Source organism: Phyllopteryx taeniolatus, chromosome 5 (genome assembly GCF_024500385.1).
Source record: "Phyllopteryx taeniolatus isolate TA_2022b chromosome 5, UOR_Ptae_1.2, whole genome shotgun sequence".
NCBI classification, from domain to species: Eukaryota; Metazoa; Chordata; class Actinopteri; order Syngnathiformes; family Syngnathidae; genus Phyllopteryx; species Phyllopteryx taeniolatus.
The window spans coordinates 2037101-2055504 of NC_084506.1; the positions used below are offsets into that span (position 1 = coordinate 2037101).

General features: G+C 43.4%; 1 protein-coding gene across 1 annotated transcript in view; it reads left to right on the top strand.

Moving 5' to 3' along the window:
* Positions 1-596: 596 nt before the first annotated feature.
* The window catches only part of syt9b (synaptotagmin IXb), a 47771-nt gene continuing 29963 nt past the window's right edge, over positions 597-18404 (top strand). Inside the window, 2 exon segments of the mRNA XM_061774375.1 lie at positions 597-1011; positions 1014-1124. Of these exon segments, the coding sequence (XP_061630359.1) occupies positions 978-1011; positions 1014-1124 (145 nt within the window). The 5' untranslated portion in view covers positions 597-977.

Genomic DNA, 18404 nt, shown 5'->3' on the forward strand with positions numbered 1-18404 from the left:
GAATTTTTGGAGGGGGAAAAAAATGATAAGGGTGTCATCTGTGTGCGTATAGTAACAGTTTTGACAGCTGCTGTAATGTGTGCAACTTGCAATATTCAGCTGTGCAAGAACATACAGGAACTGGATCAGTTGACTGCAGTTCACCCGCCTAAAATATGAAGGTAAATTAGAGCAAGTGGATTTTTTTTATAGTCTAATCATGGTATTTGTTGAGCTCTGTGCTATTTTTTGACTTTGGTGAACCTGTCTGTATCTATTTTGAAATTGACTGAGACAGAGACATGGACAGGGAGCCCTTTATTCAATTTATCTGCGCTTTAATGGCACATTTATCCATTGTGCTTGCTCTTTATTACTCCTATCAGTGAAGGTCAGACACATCTCATTAATTAGGCCTCTTTCCACTCTAACCATCTGCGACATGCAGGTGGCTAGGAGCCATTACCTCATGTTTAGCCAGTGGGACGAATCACATTTTTGGCTGAACTGTCAGAAAAGAAACCAGCTGACCTCTCCACTTGACTCATTTTATTTATTTTAAAATAAAATCATAGCAAAGAGGGACCCTGCTCTTTGGCTTGCGGGATGGAGGATGCCGTGGGGAAGGCGGGGGTTGATGGAGGCTTATTAACTTCCTGTGCTTCTCAGCATCCCGATGCACTGAAAGGATCACTGTGAGCAGAGAGGATCCAGTCACTCATTCATTCGCAGCCATTGATGCTTCACGAGCGGATATTAGAGAAACAGCAGTAGGAGGGAGATTTTGGAGCCGGCACGTAAAATAATCAACCTCGGGATGTTTTAAAAAGAAGGAAACTCATCGAAACCTACGTTCCTGCGCATAAATAAGCTCAAAGTCAGCAGAACTCTGGTTTTGATGCAGCGTCGACATCCAGGGGTGTAGCCGCGGTACCGTGCCTGTAGTGCGTGCGACGGAGGTGGAGGAGGACGGGCAGTCAGGAGGATGCTGGAGGGCAATGCCTGCAGAAAGAGAGTATGAGATTTGTCGAAAGCGCTCGAGCTGCTCTCCGACCTGTGCTCCAAAGGCGAGGTGCAGGATGACGATTGTTTGGATTTCACCTACTACTTCAGGGATCTGGCCAGACCTCGTTACACGGACTCTGGTGAGGCTCCAAGCAACACCGCATGGCCGTTTGCACGTTTGAGATATCTTAGTTGTTGTGTTTGTTTCTTTCTCTCTTGATGAAACACTTCAATCACCTCACCTTATATCTATTATGTGCGCGCACATTTCTTCGAACTTTATTCGTTTAGAAACCTAAACAATGGCGTCTCGGTTCATTCCAAATGTGAGAAGTGGACAGTTGTGAACTTGTTGCTTGTATCTTTCAAAGTGGCAACTGTCTGCGAACTAAAATGGCTGAGCTGGTTCGTTTTACTTTTTTTTTTCTTCTAATGGACGAGATGGATATTGTGGTATAGCCTCACCCGACATTCCTCTTCGAGCCCAGCACAAAAACAAACAAGTTAAAAATGCAGTGATTTTGCTTTGTTTGACTAGCAAATAGATGCATAGGAGCTTTTTCAGACAGAATGTTCACAGAGCAAAAATAAAGTGCAATCTCAAAGATTTTCAAACATTAAGGTCACTAAGGGAAACGACATTAATAAAAGACAATGTTATGCTGTATGTCTGATGTGATAAATTATGTGCAAATGAGTGTTTAAATGTTTGTATTTTCCATATATTGAGCAGCTGCATGTAATTTTCTTATTGTGTGTGTGTGTGTGTGTGTGGTGCTACAGTTGACTTTGTTAATTGCCTCTGAGGCGGGGCCTTTGCCTTTTAAAAATGACACAATCCATCATTAAACATGTATGATGAAGAGGAAGTTCCAGCTACCAGATTGGTTCCCCTGAGGAGCCGTGACCCACTTCCTCTTGTATTAGACCACTCTAAATGCACACACACATCGTTTGATCCACATAAAAAAAAACTGCTGTCAACTGAGATGCTGAAATCAGTCAAGTACACTGAGTAGTGTAATAATTTTGCACACAAAAAACCTCCTATCGAGATCCTGCTGAGACACTCAGACAAGTGGTTTCACAAAAGATTGAGTGTCACAGCACATTTCATTTGAGTTGATCAATCATATGCAGAAAGTGACAGTTAAAGTGTTGATGATGTTTCATAATTCACACGAAGATGCAGATGCCAAATTTCACCTTGCACTACAGAATTCACCATTTGCCATTTTTACCTTCTTAATTCTAAAATTGTGTGAGTTAATCACACCTCTGTGTAAGTTCGCCCACCATTAAAAACCTAATAGGCCCCTTTACACAAAGCTCATTATTGTTTGACCACAACACTGTATATAAAAAGAATAAAGCACTAATACTGAGTTTAAACTAGTGGCTGTGCAGCCCATATACAGTCCTGTAAATATTTGCAATAATTTGTTTGAATCTCAGGATGACTGCACAATTTCATACATTTTCTAGAAATTAATTCAAGCTTTTTCAAACAATTTGCATTTCATTTTGTATGAACCCCCACTGAAGTCTGGTTACAGTCACAGGTTCAGTGGGAAAGCAGCAAACATGTAAAAAGCAATTTATGCTTACTGCACATTGATTACTATTTTGGGATAAGAAATAATATTAAATACCTTTATTACATGTTATAAGGGCATGACTCCAATCAAGTTACGCAACTTCCTTTAAAAAAAAAAAAACTGGATGACATTTCTACATTTCTACACAAAAATGCAAATCTGTTTTAAAGCATGGAGCTCAAAAAGAACAAGACAACTGCATTTATATGTACAAAGGTAAATTAAATAAAAATACATATAAAAACTACATAAAGTAAGGCTATAAAATTAGACAGTCAAATGTGTCAAACACCTTATTTTAAATATGTAACCTTATTCTAAATATGATGACTGCCATATACAACACACGTTACAATATTCTGCTCATAAGCTTGCTTAGATTTCGTGTGAAATAATATCTCTTTGAGAAATTCAGGACATTGCTGTCTCTGTAACCATAACCACTGTTTATGCAAATGATCTAGCTGAAATGGTGGAGCATCTAAAAACAAATGATTCTTGCTGCTCCAGTTACAGGCCTCCGGAATGTGTATATGCAACAAACAGCACATGTCACGTATGGGGAGTAGCTGGACCCAAGAGCAGGCGGAGGCAGATGTAAAATATGAACAGTTTATTGAGGAAAGGTTATCGAGGTGGTCCTGGGTGCGTTGGTAGGCGGTGGTGTGGACAAGTGGCAGGCAGTGGGGAGGACAGGCGGCTGGCTTGGTGGCAGGAGAGACGTGGATCAGGAACACTGAGAACAAGGAAACACAGGAGAAAAGGGAACGAAGAATAGTGTGGCTTACTTGGAGGTAAATCGGCCGTGGTACCGCCGGAAGTAACTGCAATACTTTGGCAAGGATTTCCTGGAACAGGCAGGCTTATATACCGGTGGTGATGAGGCTGATTGGAGACAGGTCCTGAAAACAGAGAGGGGAGGGGGGAGAGAGAGAGGACACAAAGCGCCCTTCAGGCTCCTATAATGGAACTGCAGGGCAGTATATGACAGCATCCTGCCAGGCTTCCCTGGTGAGCCGCGTAGAAGTCGTCCAAAAGGGTATGATCGAGTATAAACTTCCGGGAAATCCAAGACCGCTTCTCCGGCCTGTACCCTTACCAGTCGACCAGGTACTGGTTCCAGACGGCTTCCAGACGACTTCCAGACGCGAACTGGAGGGAGGGGTCGGGGTGGCGTAGGATGGGAGCACTGTTAAAAAGGGTTTTGAGTTGCTCAAAAGCTTGGGATGCTGCCGGGGTCCACTGAAAGTGAGACTTGGTGGATGTGAGGCTGGTGAGGGGAAGTGTGACCTTGCTGTAATTGCGGATGAAGCAGCGGTAGAAGTTGATGAATCCAAGGAAACGTTGCAGCGCTTTCCGGGTGGTGGGAATTTGCCAGTCTATGATTGCATTGGCACTGATGGGTGACAGGAGATATGACTTGGCAATCCAGGGCTGTGACTTTTTTGAGAGAAGGAAATGGTTGGAGAGGGATTTGGAGCTAGTGAATTATGGCTTCATGAATGAATGTGTCATCTGCACCGGAATCGATAAGGGCAGTGATGGTTGTGTCATGACCCGAAATTATAATGCAAGCGGGAACGGTCATGCGAGAGGGAGAGCTAGAGGGAATTGAAGTTTGGCTCAGGACGCGGTGAGCCTGGTCTTTTGGTCGGAGGGGGCACAAGGAAATAAAGTGACCGGATTGACCGCAGTAGATACACAGCCGCTGGATGGCATGACGCTGACGCTAACCGTGTCTTGGCAATTTGCATAGGCTCTTCGGTGGCTATAGGGAATGACGGAAGTGCGGAAGACGGTGCGGGAGGCGGGTGATAAGCTGACGGCGTGGTGCTCGGAGTGGGAGGGTTTTTGCGCAGGCGAACCCCCCCTCTCTCATGTTCGCTCTTGCAGTCTGTTATCCAGACGGATGGAAAGGCCGATGAGATCCTCGAGAGATGAGGGCTCGTCCCGGACCGCTAGCTCATCCTTGAGCTGCTCGGAAACGCCATTAGAAAAAATCCCCCTAAGTGCCGCGTCAGCCCACCCACATTCACCCGCCAATATCCGGAACTCAACGGAATATTCCACTGCTGATTTAACGCCCTGCGTGACCATGAGGTGATGACGGGTGGCTTCTTTGCACTGAACGGGGTGATCGAACACTTTACGGAGTTCGTTGGAAAAGGAATCGAATGAGTGGAGTTTTGGCATAAGGAAGTGGACCATTTAGCTGCTTTGCCGCGGAGGAGGTTAGTGACATAAGCAACTTTGGATTGTTCGGTGGGATAACTGTATGGTTGAAGGTTGAAAACGAGTGAGCAATTGAGTAAAAACTGGCTACATGCACCTAGGTCCCCGGAGTAGGGCTCGGGCGGCGGGACATGAGGTTCTTTGTATGGGAATCAGGGTGGCTCTGAGGCTGCGGGCATACTTAGAGGTGGAAGTTTGGATAGCATCGTCGAGGAAAGGAGGGATACTTGTTGTGTGAGGGAGTGTAGAGATTCCATGTGTTCTTGGAGAGTCATTTATTGTCTTCCTATGTGGGCTCCTTGGAGAGAGTGCATTCATCAGTGCCGCCGGAGTTGCTGGGTCCACAATGGCCAAAGTATTCTGTCATGTATGAGGAGTAGCTGGACCCAAGAGCAGGCGGAGGCAGATGTAAAATGATGAACATTATTTATTATTGAGGAAAGGTTATCGAGGTGGTCCTGGGTGCGTTGGTAGGCGGTGGTGTGGACAGGTGGCAGGCAGTGGGGAGGACAGGCGGCTGGCTTGGTGGCAGGAGTGACGTGGATCAGGAACATGGAAACACTGAGAACAAGGAAACACAGGAGTCAAAAAAGGGAACGAAGAATAGCATGGCTTACTTGAAGGTAAATGGGCCATGGTACCGCTGGAAGTACCTGCAATACTTTTATTCAATGTGGTGCTGATGAGTCACACAAGGAAAATGGGAGCACTTTTGGCTTGTAGAAGAAGTTGGTCAAATTGAGCAACCACGTGGAATTACACACTTGGATGTAATGCAGCTGATAAGTCACCAGTCGACACTTAGCATTAAGCAGAACTGACCGCCATGTCACTCTATTGCACACTACCCACAGTCAGGGTTTCACGAAAACAAAGTGCAGCAGAAATGCAACGCAAGAGTTAAATAAGACACACATTAAATCAACTCTGAGTAACATCAACACACGATTCATGTTACGTTAATCCTTATCGTTCATGAATATATATAATATGAATATAATATGAATGATTGACGTCTTTGTTACGGCAACAGTTCAACATTTTATGGCCAATGCATGCTGGAAGCCACATGGCTTCACAATTTTGCTGCATGCAAACTATAGTAACTGTGTGATTTCAACCAAATTTCCATGATGAAACTGTAGTTAATCACTGTATAACAATTTTAAAGTATTTCACTGTATGTGGTAAATAACTGCAGAATTTACAGGAATATCTAACAGTGTGCTTTGTCTCACCAAGTTCAAAATCAGATCTCATTGATCAGTGCCATGCTGTCTAAACAGAATCATCTTTATTTGCCAAGTATGTCCAAAACACACAAGGAATTTGTCTCCGGTAGTTGGAGCCGCTCTAGTACAATAGACAGTCAATTTACAGAACACTTTGGAGACATAAAGACATTGACAAAAACAATTGTGCAAAAAGATGCAGACTCCTCTAGTACTTAGAGCAGTTCGAATGACTAATATCGCAATAGTCCGGTGCAATGACCATTGTGCAAAGGGCGCTGAGACTTCAAGGAGTGTATGCGGTTTAAAGTGACGAGTAGTGCGATAATCTGAGACAATGGTTGTGCAAATGTTACGGCTACTCCTCAATCAGTGTGCAAATGGAGCAGATGCTACTCTGGCATGAGTGGCCAGTATATGCAAATAGTGCAGCATGGCGAGACAACTACAGTGAGTCCACGAGTAATACATAATTGGCCCCACAGAAATGTGACAACGAACTCAAGTCAAAAAATTGCCAGCTTGTTGTAATGGAATTATAGGTTAGCTGTTTAAGAAGTTGATTGCAAGAGGGAAGAAGCTGTTGGAATGTCTACTAGTTCTAGTTTGCATTGATCGGTAGCGCCTACCTGTGGGAAGGAGCTGGAAGAGCTGGTGACCGGGGTGCGGCGGGTCCGAGAGGATTTTGCACGCCCTTGTCTTAGTTCTGGCAGCGTGCAAGTCCTCAAGGATGGGTAGGGGGGTACCGACAATCCTTTCAGCAGTTTTGATTGTCCGTTGCAGTCGGAGTTTGTCCTTTTTTGTAGCAGCACCAAACCAGACTGTGATGGAAGAACACAGGACTGATTCGATGACCGCTGTGTAGAACTGTCTCAGCAGCTCCGGTGGCAGGCCGTGCTTTCTCAGAAGCCGCAGGAAGTACATCCTCTGCTGGGCCTTTTTGAGGACGGAGTTGATGTTGGTCGCCCACTTCAGGTCCTGAGAGATTGTAATTCCCAGGAACTTGAAGGTCTCGACGGTTGACACAAGGCAGCTGGACAACATGAGGGGCAGCTGTGGCGAAGGATGCCTCCTGAAGTCCACGATCATCTCTACAGTCTTGAGCGTGTTCACCTCCAGGTTGTGTCGGCTGCACCACAGCTCCAGCCGCTCCGCTTCCTGTCGATATGCAGACTCGTCACCGTCCTTGATGAGGCCGATGACAGTGGTGTCATCTGCAAACTTCAGGAGTTTGACAGTCGGGTTCGCTGAGGTGCAGTCGTTCGTGTAGAGAGAGAAGAGCAGCGGAGAGAGGACACAACCTTTGGGCGCCCCAGTGCTGATGCTGCGTGTGGATGAGGTGGCCTCCCGCAGCCTCACCTGCTGTGTCCTGCCCGTCAGAAAGCTGTAAATCCACTGGCAGATGGGAAGTGAGACGCTGAGCTGGAGAAGCTTGGATGAAAGGAGTTCAGGGATGATGGTGTTGAACGCTGAGCTGAAGTCCACGAACAGGATCCTCGCGTAGGTCCCTGCACTGTCGAGGTGTTCTAGGATGAAGTGCAGTCCCATGTTGACTGCATCATCCGCAGATCTGTTCGCTTGGTAGGCAAACTGCAGGGGGTCCAGCAGGGGACCTGTGACACTCTTGAGGTGGTCCAGCACGAGACGTTCAAAGGACTTCATGACCACAGATGTCAAAGCGACAGGCCTGTAGTCATTCAGACCCGAGATTGCAGATTTCTTGGGGACTGGAATGATGGTGGAGCGTTTGAAACAGGATGGAACTTCGCACATTTCCAGAGATCTGTTGAAGATCTGAGTGAAGACTGGAGCGAGCTGGTCCGCGCAGACTTTGAGGCAGGATGGGGACACGTGGTCCGGGCCTGCCGCTTTGTTAATCTTTTGTTGTTTGAAGATGCGTCTCACATCCTGTTCATGGATGGTTAACGCAGAGGTCAGAGGTGTGATTGTGGTCGCGGGTGCGGCCGGGTGGGTGTGTGGTGTGAAACTGTCCTTTTCAAATCTGCAGTAGAAGGTATTCAAGTCGTTGGCTAGTGTGCTATTGTTCTCAGCTTGGGGGGATCGTCGCTTGTAATTAGTAAGCGATTGGAATGCATGCCAGACTGATTTAGAGTCGTTTGCGCTAAACTGATTTTCCAACTTTGCTGCATAGATCCTCTTTGCAATGTTCATTTCTTTAGTCAGCTGGTTTCTAGCTCGATTATACAGGGCCCTGTCCCGCTCTGATATGCGTCCTCCTTAGCTTGGCGAAGCTCCTTAAGTTTAGCAGTGAACCACGGCTTCTTGTTGTTGAATGTGCAAAATGATTTTGTTGGTACACAAACCTCTTCACAGAAACTGATATAGGATGTGACAGTGTCCGTATATTCATCCAGGCTCCCAGCTGAATTTTCAAAGACACTCCAGTCTGTGCAGTCTAAACAGCTTTGAAGTGCCATCTTTGCTTCATTGGTCCACTTTTTCACTGTTTTCACTGTAGGCTTCGCGCATTTAAGTTCTTGCCTGTACGTCGGTATTAAGTTAATTAAGCAGTGATCAGACGAGCCCAGGGCTGCACGAGGTATAGCACGGTATGCGTTTTTTACCGTAGTGTAGCAGTGGTCTAAAATGTTATTTTCCCTGGTAGGACAGTCGATGTGCTGCTTGTATTTAGGGAGTTCGTGGTTGAGTTTAGCTTTGTTAAAGCTAAACTGGCTTAAACTAGATTTTTGGCGGACCTGTGTATGGGCGGGGCCAATGGACCTGCATCGTTTGAGCTCAAACATAAAACTACAATAAGAAAAGAAATTAAAAAGTATAATTAACTAAAATTTGACAATATCAGTAAATTAGTAATACAAAATCAGTTGGTTTGCGTAAAAACTATTGATTTGATTTAAAACACATTTCCAGGAAGAAAGCATATGAAAAAGTTCAGTTTAATCAGAATTAACATGACAAATATATCCTCATTTATTTGAGTTCAATACAAATCTGTTAACAGTGTCGATACTGTATTTGGGATGGTCATCTTGTTACATCTGCATAGCCTGCCCTTCCATGATGCAGGAGCCAATCATGTTGCAGTGGGGCGTGTCTTGCCAGGAATGCGTGTGGGATTCCAATAAGACATCCGGGGTGTACCATGCCACAAAGTCAGCTGGGATGAATAAGCAGTATAGAAAAAAAGAGCTGTAAAATAAATGCTTCACGAGGAATATAATGATGAGTGTTGAATATATTTGGGAGACATTTAATGCAGATTTTAACTTTTGTTTGCTATTTGGCTAGTCAAAGTTATTCTGACATATGTACCATATATAGGTGTGAAAAAGCTTTTATAGGTGTTTATTGATCCATATTTCATCTTATCTATTTTGTAATGTGGTGTAATAGATCAATAGAATGAATTTGTAATGCATATGCCCTTGCTGACATACTTACTTCTATGGATGTATTTGAGCATTTCGCGTAGCATGGAAATTTAGTCCATGTAGCTGCACTGTTTGTGTGACCCACCTTTGCTGTCAATTACAATGAAGTTGGACTATTGGGGTTAATGTAAATATTAAAAAATATTGTTGACTTCATTCTCATGCTTAGCTTACGTGATTTACTAAAAGTTGCATGTGCAGAAACGGGCGCAAACTTGATAAAAGTCCCTATTGCATTCTCTGGCACCTCTTAAATTTAATTCCAGTTTCAAATTTAATTCCAGTTGCAGTTTAAGTCACAATTCTTCTTGCTGCTTTTCCTGAGCTCCTGGTTGAATTATGTTCTAGTTGCTGTTTCAGCATCTTAAGTACAGTACAGAGACAGAGTCGTTCCACACAAGGGATATCTGAAATTAGTTTAGGATCTGCTATGCCATGTTATTGAATGAGGGTTTAAAAGAGGAAGATAACATTTATAAAAATGGTATGTATTTGCAAAGCTCCTGCTGAATAAGTTTTCCAAAACAAATTGAAAATTGATTGAGGGATTCATTAAATATTTGTAGAATTTCCTCATCACACTTTTAATTGAATTTTGAGTTACAGTTGCCAGGCAACATTGCAATATTGTGGACTCACATTAGGACTTTATTATTTTATTATATTATTATAAATTATTTTCCTGGATGATCTCAACAAAACGGGGCACGGCGGGCGACCGGTTAGCACTTTTGGCCTCACAGTTCAAATCCATCCTCGCCTGTGTGGCGTTTGCCATGTTCTCCCCTGTGCCTGTGTGGGTTTTCTCCGGGTACTCGGGTGTCCTCCCACATCCCAAAAACATGACTTGTAGGTTAATTGAAGACTCTAAATTTCCCATAGGTGCGAATGGTTGTTTGAGGATAAGCGGTACGGAAAACGGATGGATGGATTTTTGCTTGTTTCCCCAAACATTTTACGTACTTCCCTTCTTTTAAACTCTGTATATTCTTTCAGGTCTTGTTAATGCAGAGCAATTTTCCCACTCTACAGAAGAACATTATGCAGATGTTTCCCTTTGGACTTACTCTCATATGCCATTTCACTTCACTTATTGTCTCTTATTGGCCTGCTGCTGACTTGGCTGCTGCATCTTAATGAGCTGTTTCTCAGAGGTTGACTCTTGGGAGGAGGCACAGAACAATCTAATGAGATGGCTTGAAACCGAGGCCCTCTCTCCATCCGATAGCAGCATCCTACAGAAAAGAATAAACTGGCCTTAATCATTCCCTTGGGTAATCCACTCCTAATATGTACATACATCACCGTCGGCTTGGAGCACAAAATGGGTGTGTCGTATGTACCTATACATACCTGTGGTGCCTCTGGTCTCCCAGGACTCGTCCGTCCCGGAGGTCGCGCCCCCTAGTAGCCTGGCGGACTTCCATTGTGTAGCGTGAACTCGCAGCATTTTTCTCTTGCAGTTGTTTTGGGATTTGCGTGTGACTTGTTGTGTTTGAATCATTTTTCTTTTGCAGTTGTTTTCTGTGATTGCAGTTTTTTTTTTTTTATCTTGCTGAATTTTTCTTTTGCAGTTGTTTTATGTGCTTGTGTGTTTTTCTTGCGTCTTTCCTGCTATGCAGCATATGGCCGTTTGCAGTGCATTCGCCCCTGTCGGCCACCATACATGATGCACCAAAAAGGTGATAAGTATAAGGTGTAAATGGGAGAAATAAGGCAGAACGAAGAACCCATAGTGTGGAGTGTGGGCTATCGCCATCCAACCAAGCATTGAAGCTTTAAAACTTCCACGACATTTAGAAATTAGTGCCTGATTTACTAAGATCCCAAATATTGGCTGTTAAATTGCATGTTCACTCTGACTGCGCACGTGTTAGTGGGCGTGTTGCTCGGAGTTGCGATTAACTAAGATTGCAGTCTTTTACTACGATCCCAAATAGTGGGTGCCAAAATGCGTGTTCACGCACTCTAACAGTGTTGGCAACAGGTGTAAAGGCTTTCAACACTGCAACAACACATAGCACAGTGCAGTTAACCATTGACCAACCCATTAATTACATTCAGTATGTACTGCTATGGAGCAACAACTGCTATGGAGCAACAACGCAACGTCGTGCCGCAACGACAAACGCACCCAAATTGAAAATGTGGCATTGTTACTCTTTGGCATTACTGCTCATATGAAAGTGCTCTTCTCTTGCACTCACACTAAATATGTGTGTTCTAAAAGTACAAGCCCCTATTCCAATGAAGTAGGGACTAGGGATGTTGTGTAAAACATAAATAAAAACAATACAATGATTTGAAAATCATTTTCAACCTATATTAAATGGAATACACTACAAACTAAATATTTAATGTTCAAACTGATACACTTTGTTGTTTTTTGCAAATAAGCTGGGACAGGGGCATGTTTACCACTGTGTGTTACATCACCTTTCGGATAAACAACACTCAATAAGCGTTTTGGAATTAAGGACACTAATTGTTGAGGCTTTGTAGGTGGAGTTCTTTATCATTCTTGCTTGATGTACAATTTCAGTGTCTCAACAGTCCGGGATCTCTGTTGTTGTATTTTGTGCTTCATAATGCACCACGCATTTTCAGTGGGAAACAGGTTTGGCCAGTCTAGTACTCACACTCTTGTACTATGAAGCCATACTGTTGTAACACGTGCAGAATGTGGATCGGCATTGTCTCACAGAACTAGGCAGAATGTCCCTGAAAAAAAAGAAAATTGAACTGCAGCATATGTTGCTCCAAATCCTGTATGTACCTTTCAGTATTAATGGTGCCTTCACAGGTGTGCAAGTTACCCATGCCATGAGCATTAACAGATGCTATACCATTGCAGATGATGACTTTTGAACGTTGTGCTGATAATAATCTGGATGGTCCTTTTCCTCTTTGGATTTCCTCCATGATTTCCCATAAAATGATTTCCCATAAAATTTGAAATGTGGGCTTGTCAGACCACAGCATACTTTTAAAATTTGCGTCAGGCCATCTCAGATGAGCTTGGGCCCAGAGAAGCCGGCAGTGTTTCTGGGTGTTTTTGATATATGCCTTTTGCTTTGTATGGTAGAGTTTTAACTTGCATTTGTACAGTGTGTACGGAAAGTATTCAGACCCTCTTAAATTCAGTCTTTGTTATATTGCAGCCATTTGCTAAAACCATTTAAGTTAATTTTTTCTTCATTAATGTACACACAGAACCCCATATTGACAGAAAAAAACTGAATTGTTGACATTTTTGCAGATTTATTAAAAAAAGAAAACTGAAATATCACACAGCCATAAGTATTCAGACCCTTTGCTGTGACACATATATTTAACTCGGGTGCTGTCCATTTCTTCTGATCATCTTTGAGATGGTTCCACACCTTCATTGGAGTCCAGCTGTGTTTGATTACACTGATTGGACTTGATTAGGAAAGCCACACCACTGTCTATATAAGACCTTACAGCTCACAGTGCATGCCAGAGCAAATGAGAATCATGAGGTCAAAGGAATTGCCTGAAGAGCTCAGAGACAGAATTGTGGCAAGGAACACATCTGGCCTAGGTTACAAAAAATAATTCTGCTCCATTTAAGGTTTCTAAGAGGACAGTGGCCTCCATAATCCTTACATGGAAGACATTTGGGATGACCAGAACCCTTCCGAGACCTGGCCGTACGGCCAAACTGAGCAATCGGGGGAGAAGAGCCTAAAATAGAGAAAGCTAAAATAATGGAGTTGCTTCAGAACAACTCTGTGACTGTTTTTGAATGGCCCAGCCAGAACCCTGACTTAAACCCAATTGCGCATCTCTGGAGAGACCTGAAAATGGTTGTCCACCAATGTTCCCCATCCAATCTGACAGAACTGGAGAGGATCTTCAAGGAGGAATGGCAGAGGATCCCCAAATCCAGGTGTGAAAAACTTGTTGCATCATTCCCAAAAAGACTCCTGGCTGTCTTAACTCAAAAGGGTGCTTCTACTAAATACTGAGCAAAGCTTTGGTCTGAATACCCTGTGATTGGCTGGCGACCAGTTCCTGGTGTACCCCGCCTCTTGCCCAGTGACGTGCGGTGAGGTTTATGATTGGTGAGGCACTGACTACGTTACGTGACTGAAGCTAAACTCAACACTGCCACATGCTGGTTGTCGCACCGTACATACCAGACTCCACTGTGCACCTTTAGTGGCTTTTCTGGTCGATAAGAAAGACTAAATGTCACACACTTTCATTAAATATATTAGACAGTCTGTTAAACGTCAGTAAGTGCAGTACATGTGTGATAAAACGTATATTATTGGCGATGTAATGAGGAAACACCAAGGTCTCATGTGTGAAGCCACGGACCAATCACAGCCTGCCTGAATGGATGTATGCGTGGTCTCTTTAAGCATCATGCGAGCGATGACTCATTGTGACTCGTAACTGCACTTCCTATGCATTTGAACAGGAAATATGAAAATTCTGTTATTTTAATGATGAAATCATTGAAATTATTGGATTGAAAAAGAAAATCAATGTAAAGCACGGACCATAGAACTAAAATAGAACAATTTAATGTAATCAAAATTTTTAGTTTTTTTACTATTCACATGTAGTGGAAAGGAAAGACCACCGGGGGGCAGTGCGGCTCTGCGTCACTTGCCTACCCTGACCGCACATCACTGCTCTCGCCCGAAGATTGCTGGGATAGGCTCCAGCACGCCCGCGACCCTTGTGAGGATAAAGTGGTACAGAAGATCGATGGATGGATGGGTCTAAATACTTATGGCTGTTATATTTCTTATTATTTTTTTATAAATCTGCAAAAAATTCAACAATTCTGTTTTTTTTTCTGTCAATACGGGGTGCTGTGTGTACATTAATGAGGAAAAAATTAATTTAAATAATTTTTGAAAATGGCTGCAATATAACAAAGAGTGAAAAAATTAAGGGGGTCTGAATACTCCGTACCCACTGTAGATGTAGCGAAATACCGTGTTAACTGACAATGGTTTTATGAAATATTCCTGAGCCCAGGTGGCAATATCCTTCACACAGTGATGCAGGTTTTTAATGCAGTACTGCCTGAAGAATCAAATGTCACGGGCATTCAATGTTGGTTTTAAGCCTTGCTGCATTCATTCATTCTTTTTCCATACCGCTTATCCTCACTAGTGTCGCGGGCGTGCTGGAGCCTATCCCAGCTGGCTGTGGGCGCAATGTGGGGTACACCCTGATCTGGTCACCAGCTAATTGCAGGGCACATATAAAGCACTCGCATTCACACCTACGGGCAATTAAGAGTCTTCAATTACCCTACCATGCATGTTTCTGGGATGTACCAGTGTACCCGGAGAAAACTCAGACAGCCACGGGGAGAACATGCAAACTCCACACAGGCGAGGCCGGATTTGAAACCAGGTCCTTAGAACCGTGAGGCAGATTTGCTAACCAGTCGCTCACAATTTCCAACACCTTGCTGCATACTTGCAGAAATTTCTCCAGATTCTCTGAATCTTTTGATTATATTATAGACCCCCAGATGTTCCATCCATCCATCCATCCATCCATTTTCTGAGCCGCTTCTTCTCACTAGGGTCACGGGCGTGCTGGAGGCTATTCCAGCTATCATCGGGTAGGAGGCGAGGTACACCCTGAACTGGTCACCAGCTAATTGCAGGGCACATATAAACAAACAACCATTCGCACTCGCATTCACACCTACGGGCAATTAAGAGTCTTCAATTACCCTACCATGCATGTTTCTGGGATGTACCAGAGTACCCGGAGAAAACTCAGACAGCCACACAGAGAGAACATGCAAACTCCACACAGGCGAGGCCGGATTTGAAACCAGGTCCTCAGAACCGTGAGGCAGATTTGCTAACCAGTCGCTCACAATTTCCAACGCCTTGCTGCATACTTGCAGAAATTTCTCCAGATTCTCTGAATCTTTTGATTATATTATAGACCCCCAGATGTTCCATCCATCCATCCATCCATTTTCTGAGCCGCTTCTTCTCACTAGGGTCGCGGGCGTGCTGGAGGCTATCCCAGCTATCATCGGGTAGGAGGCGAGGTACACCCTGAACTGGTTGCCAGCCAATCGCAGGGCACATACAAACAAACAACCAGTCACACTCACATTCACACCTACGGGCAATTTAGAGTCGTCAATTAACCTACCATGCATGTTGACATCCCTAAATGTCATGCAATTGTACACTGGGAAATGTTCTTAAACTGTTGGACTATTCGCGCATGCAGTTGTTCACAAAGCGGTGAACCTCACCCCATCCTTGCTTGTGAACAACTGAGCCTTTTTGGGATGCTCCTTTTATACCCAATGATAGCACTTACCGGTTCCAAATTAACCTGTTCAGGTGGAATATTAAAAACATTTTTGGAGCATTCAGCTTTCCCAGTCTTTTGTTGCCCCTGTCCCAGCTTTTAGGGAACATGTGGCAGGCATCAAATTCAAAATGATAACATTTGCAAACCTTCTTCAGTTTGAACATTTAATATTTTGTCTTGAATATAGGCAGAAAAGGACTCATCGTATTCGGTTTTTATTTATGTTTTATGCAACGTCCCAGCTTCATTGGAATTGGGGTTTGTATATACAGCGATAACACAAAAGTGCAAGCAAGAGCTATTTATACAGTATCAAAGTGTACTTCACTATTCTTTGCTTGTATTGTATTGTATATTGCACCTGTATCTGCCCGAGTGGTAGAAAAGCACATCCCTCCTGTGGGTACATCATAGCATTGACAGAAAATGTAAAGGCTTTGAACAGGTTAGGTTACAAAGACAATGCAAAATAACTTTATAACTAAGGTTTGCAGGGTTTTGCAAGTTTCCAGTTTAATACAAGACAGTGTTCAGTATAGCTAACATGTTGATTCACACAATTTCTCATCAAAGAGAGATTTGGTTCGAATTAATAAAAGCAACCACCTGTGCTTCTCTTCTGTAAGGGGGTTTAAGATTGAGTCACCTCACAGGCAGGAGAACATCAGTGTTAGAGCTTCTATCCGGAAAATCCAATCATATTGTTGGAAAGGTATACAGTGGCTCTGATGTTCTCCCTTCAAGTGATTTTAGATGGATGTAGAGGCTTCTCCCTATTGCTAGTCTCATTGGCAACCCAAAGGTGCTCTTTGATGAAAATCCACAGATAATGAGCCAATATTTTCTGCAATGTTTTATGGTAAAAAAAATTTTTGTTTGTGTTTGGTTTTCCCCCCCCTCCCACATTATTATTTATTTTATTTTTTTAATGAAAAAGCATTTAACCCCCAAATTGTAAGACCATTTTAGCTAATCGGAAGCCTACATAAAGTTTTTATTAAATTACAATAAGAACAATGGGCAATCAGCTAGGCTGCAACATGAGCTTGAACCTCCATGTTGCTCTGATTCAAGCCTGGGAAGGGAACACATAACAGCAACACAGCTCACTCCTCGGGCCATATGCCCAATCACATTACAATAATCAAATTGTCTGGAGATATTTAATGATGATTGTGGTATTTTCCATGATAGTGTAGTGACCTGTAGTGATCTTACTGATTGGAGCTGTACAGAACTGAAGGCCTTGATTACAGACTGCAAGCAGACATTGAAGGTGGAGACATCGTGGAGCCATGGGAAAGTCACAGGTACAGTGGCACCTCGATTTACCGGACCCTGATTTAACGTCTATCGGAAGTAACATACATTCAAGGCCGTACATGTGTCCAAAATAGTTTCCAGTTGTCACTTAAACTGGCATTGACAAAATCTGTTGTTTACTGCCGCTGTTGTTTACTGGCACTGTGGTGCAATATATGCTGAGACTGGGATGTACGTATTTCCGGGTCACAAATATACAATTTGACTAGATCCAACCAACAGACGTGCCTCCCGTGCCTACAAAAAGTGGCGACATTCCATCAAAGGCAATGCGTTGACATTTGGTGGCCATGTTGAATGTGGCAACATTTCCAGGCAATGCACTGGCGTGGCGGCCATAATGGCAGGAGTTCTATCTCTTGTCGCATAGAGCTCTGCACAGAGCAAGAGCAGCATGGCGGCGGTGTTAACGTTAAGAGTAATACGACACACAAGTCTCTGGAGTCTGGAACATGCTATTTTTAGTGCAGTAACTGTTTTTAATTTTTTTGTCAAGCCGTTCGTCTATGGCAATGTTTCCCAACCAGGGTACATGAGCACATTGCAGGGGTACGTGGAAACAGCCTTGGACAGGTGTCCCGGAATATACGTATGTACTGGCGTTACGTACTCAGGATTTTTAAAAAATGTAACTGTAATCTGGTACAGTTACTGAAAAAAGACATGTAATCAGGTTATATGTGCATTTATTTAAAAAATTTGATTATTTCACAGGATTACATTTTTAATGTGGGGAGAGAGAGGCTGGCCGTTGATTTGAGCACTTGCTCGCTTTCACACTAGCGGACAGAGCAACAAGTGGGTAAATGGTGACAACATAGGTAAATCAACCACAGCCACTGGCTAATGGCCGTGTTGCCGTCCCAAAATCGGCTTGTTTAAAAGCGAAGGAATGGACGGTGACTCTAAATCTTATTCACTGGAGTACTTATTTATTTTAGATAATATTTACAAAGACAACTTAGCTGTCAGAGTCATTTGGACTGCTGGTGACTTTGGCTATGCGGGAGCTAGCAAGCAAGCCCAAGAGCCCGGATCGAAATTATAAGTAAACATTTCACTATCCCATCACAAATCACTCATTGCTTTACTATTTAAACACTGTATTACCGTTGCTAAACCTATCTCTGGGAGGTTTTTCTGCAGTGACATCACGTATCGTCGTCATGTATTATAATTACATGTGTGTTAGTGTGTGTGTGTGTGTTTGTGCATGTGTGTGCGTGTGTGTGTGTGTGTATGTGTGTGTGTGTGTGTGTGAACCTTAAATTGTCCTCTTTTTTCCA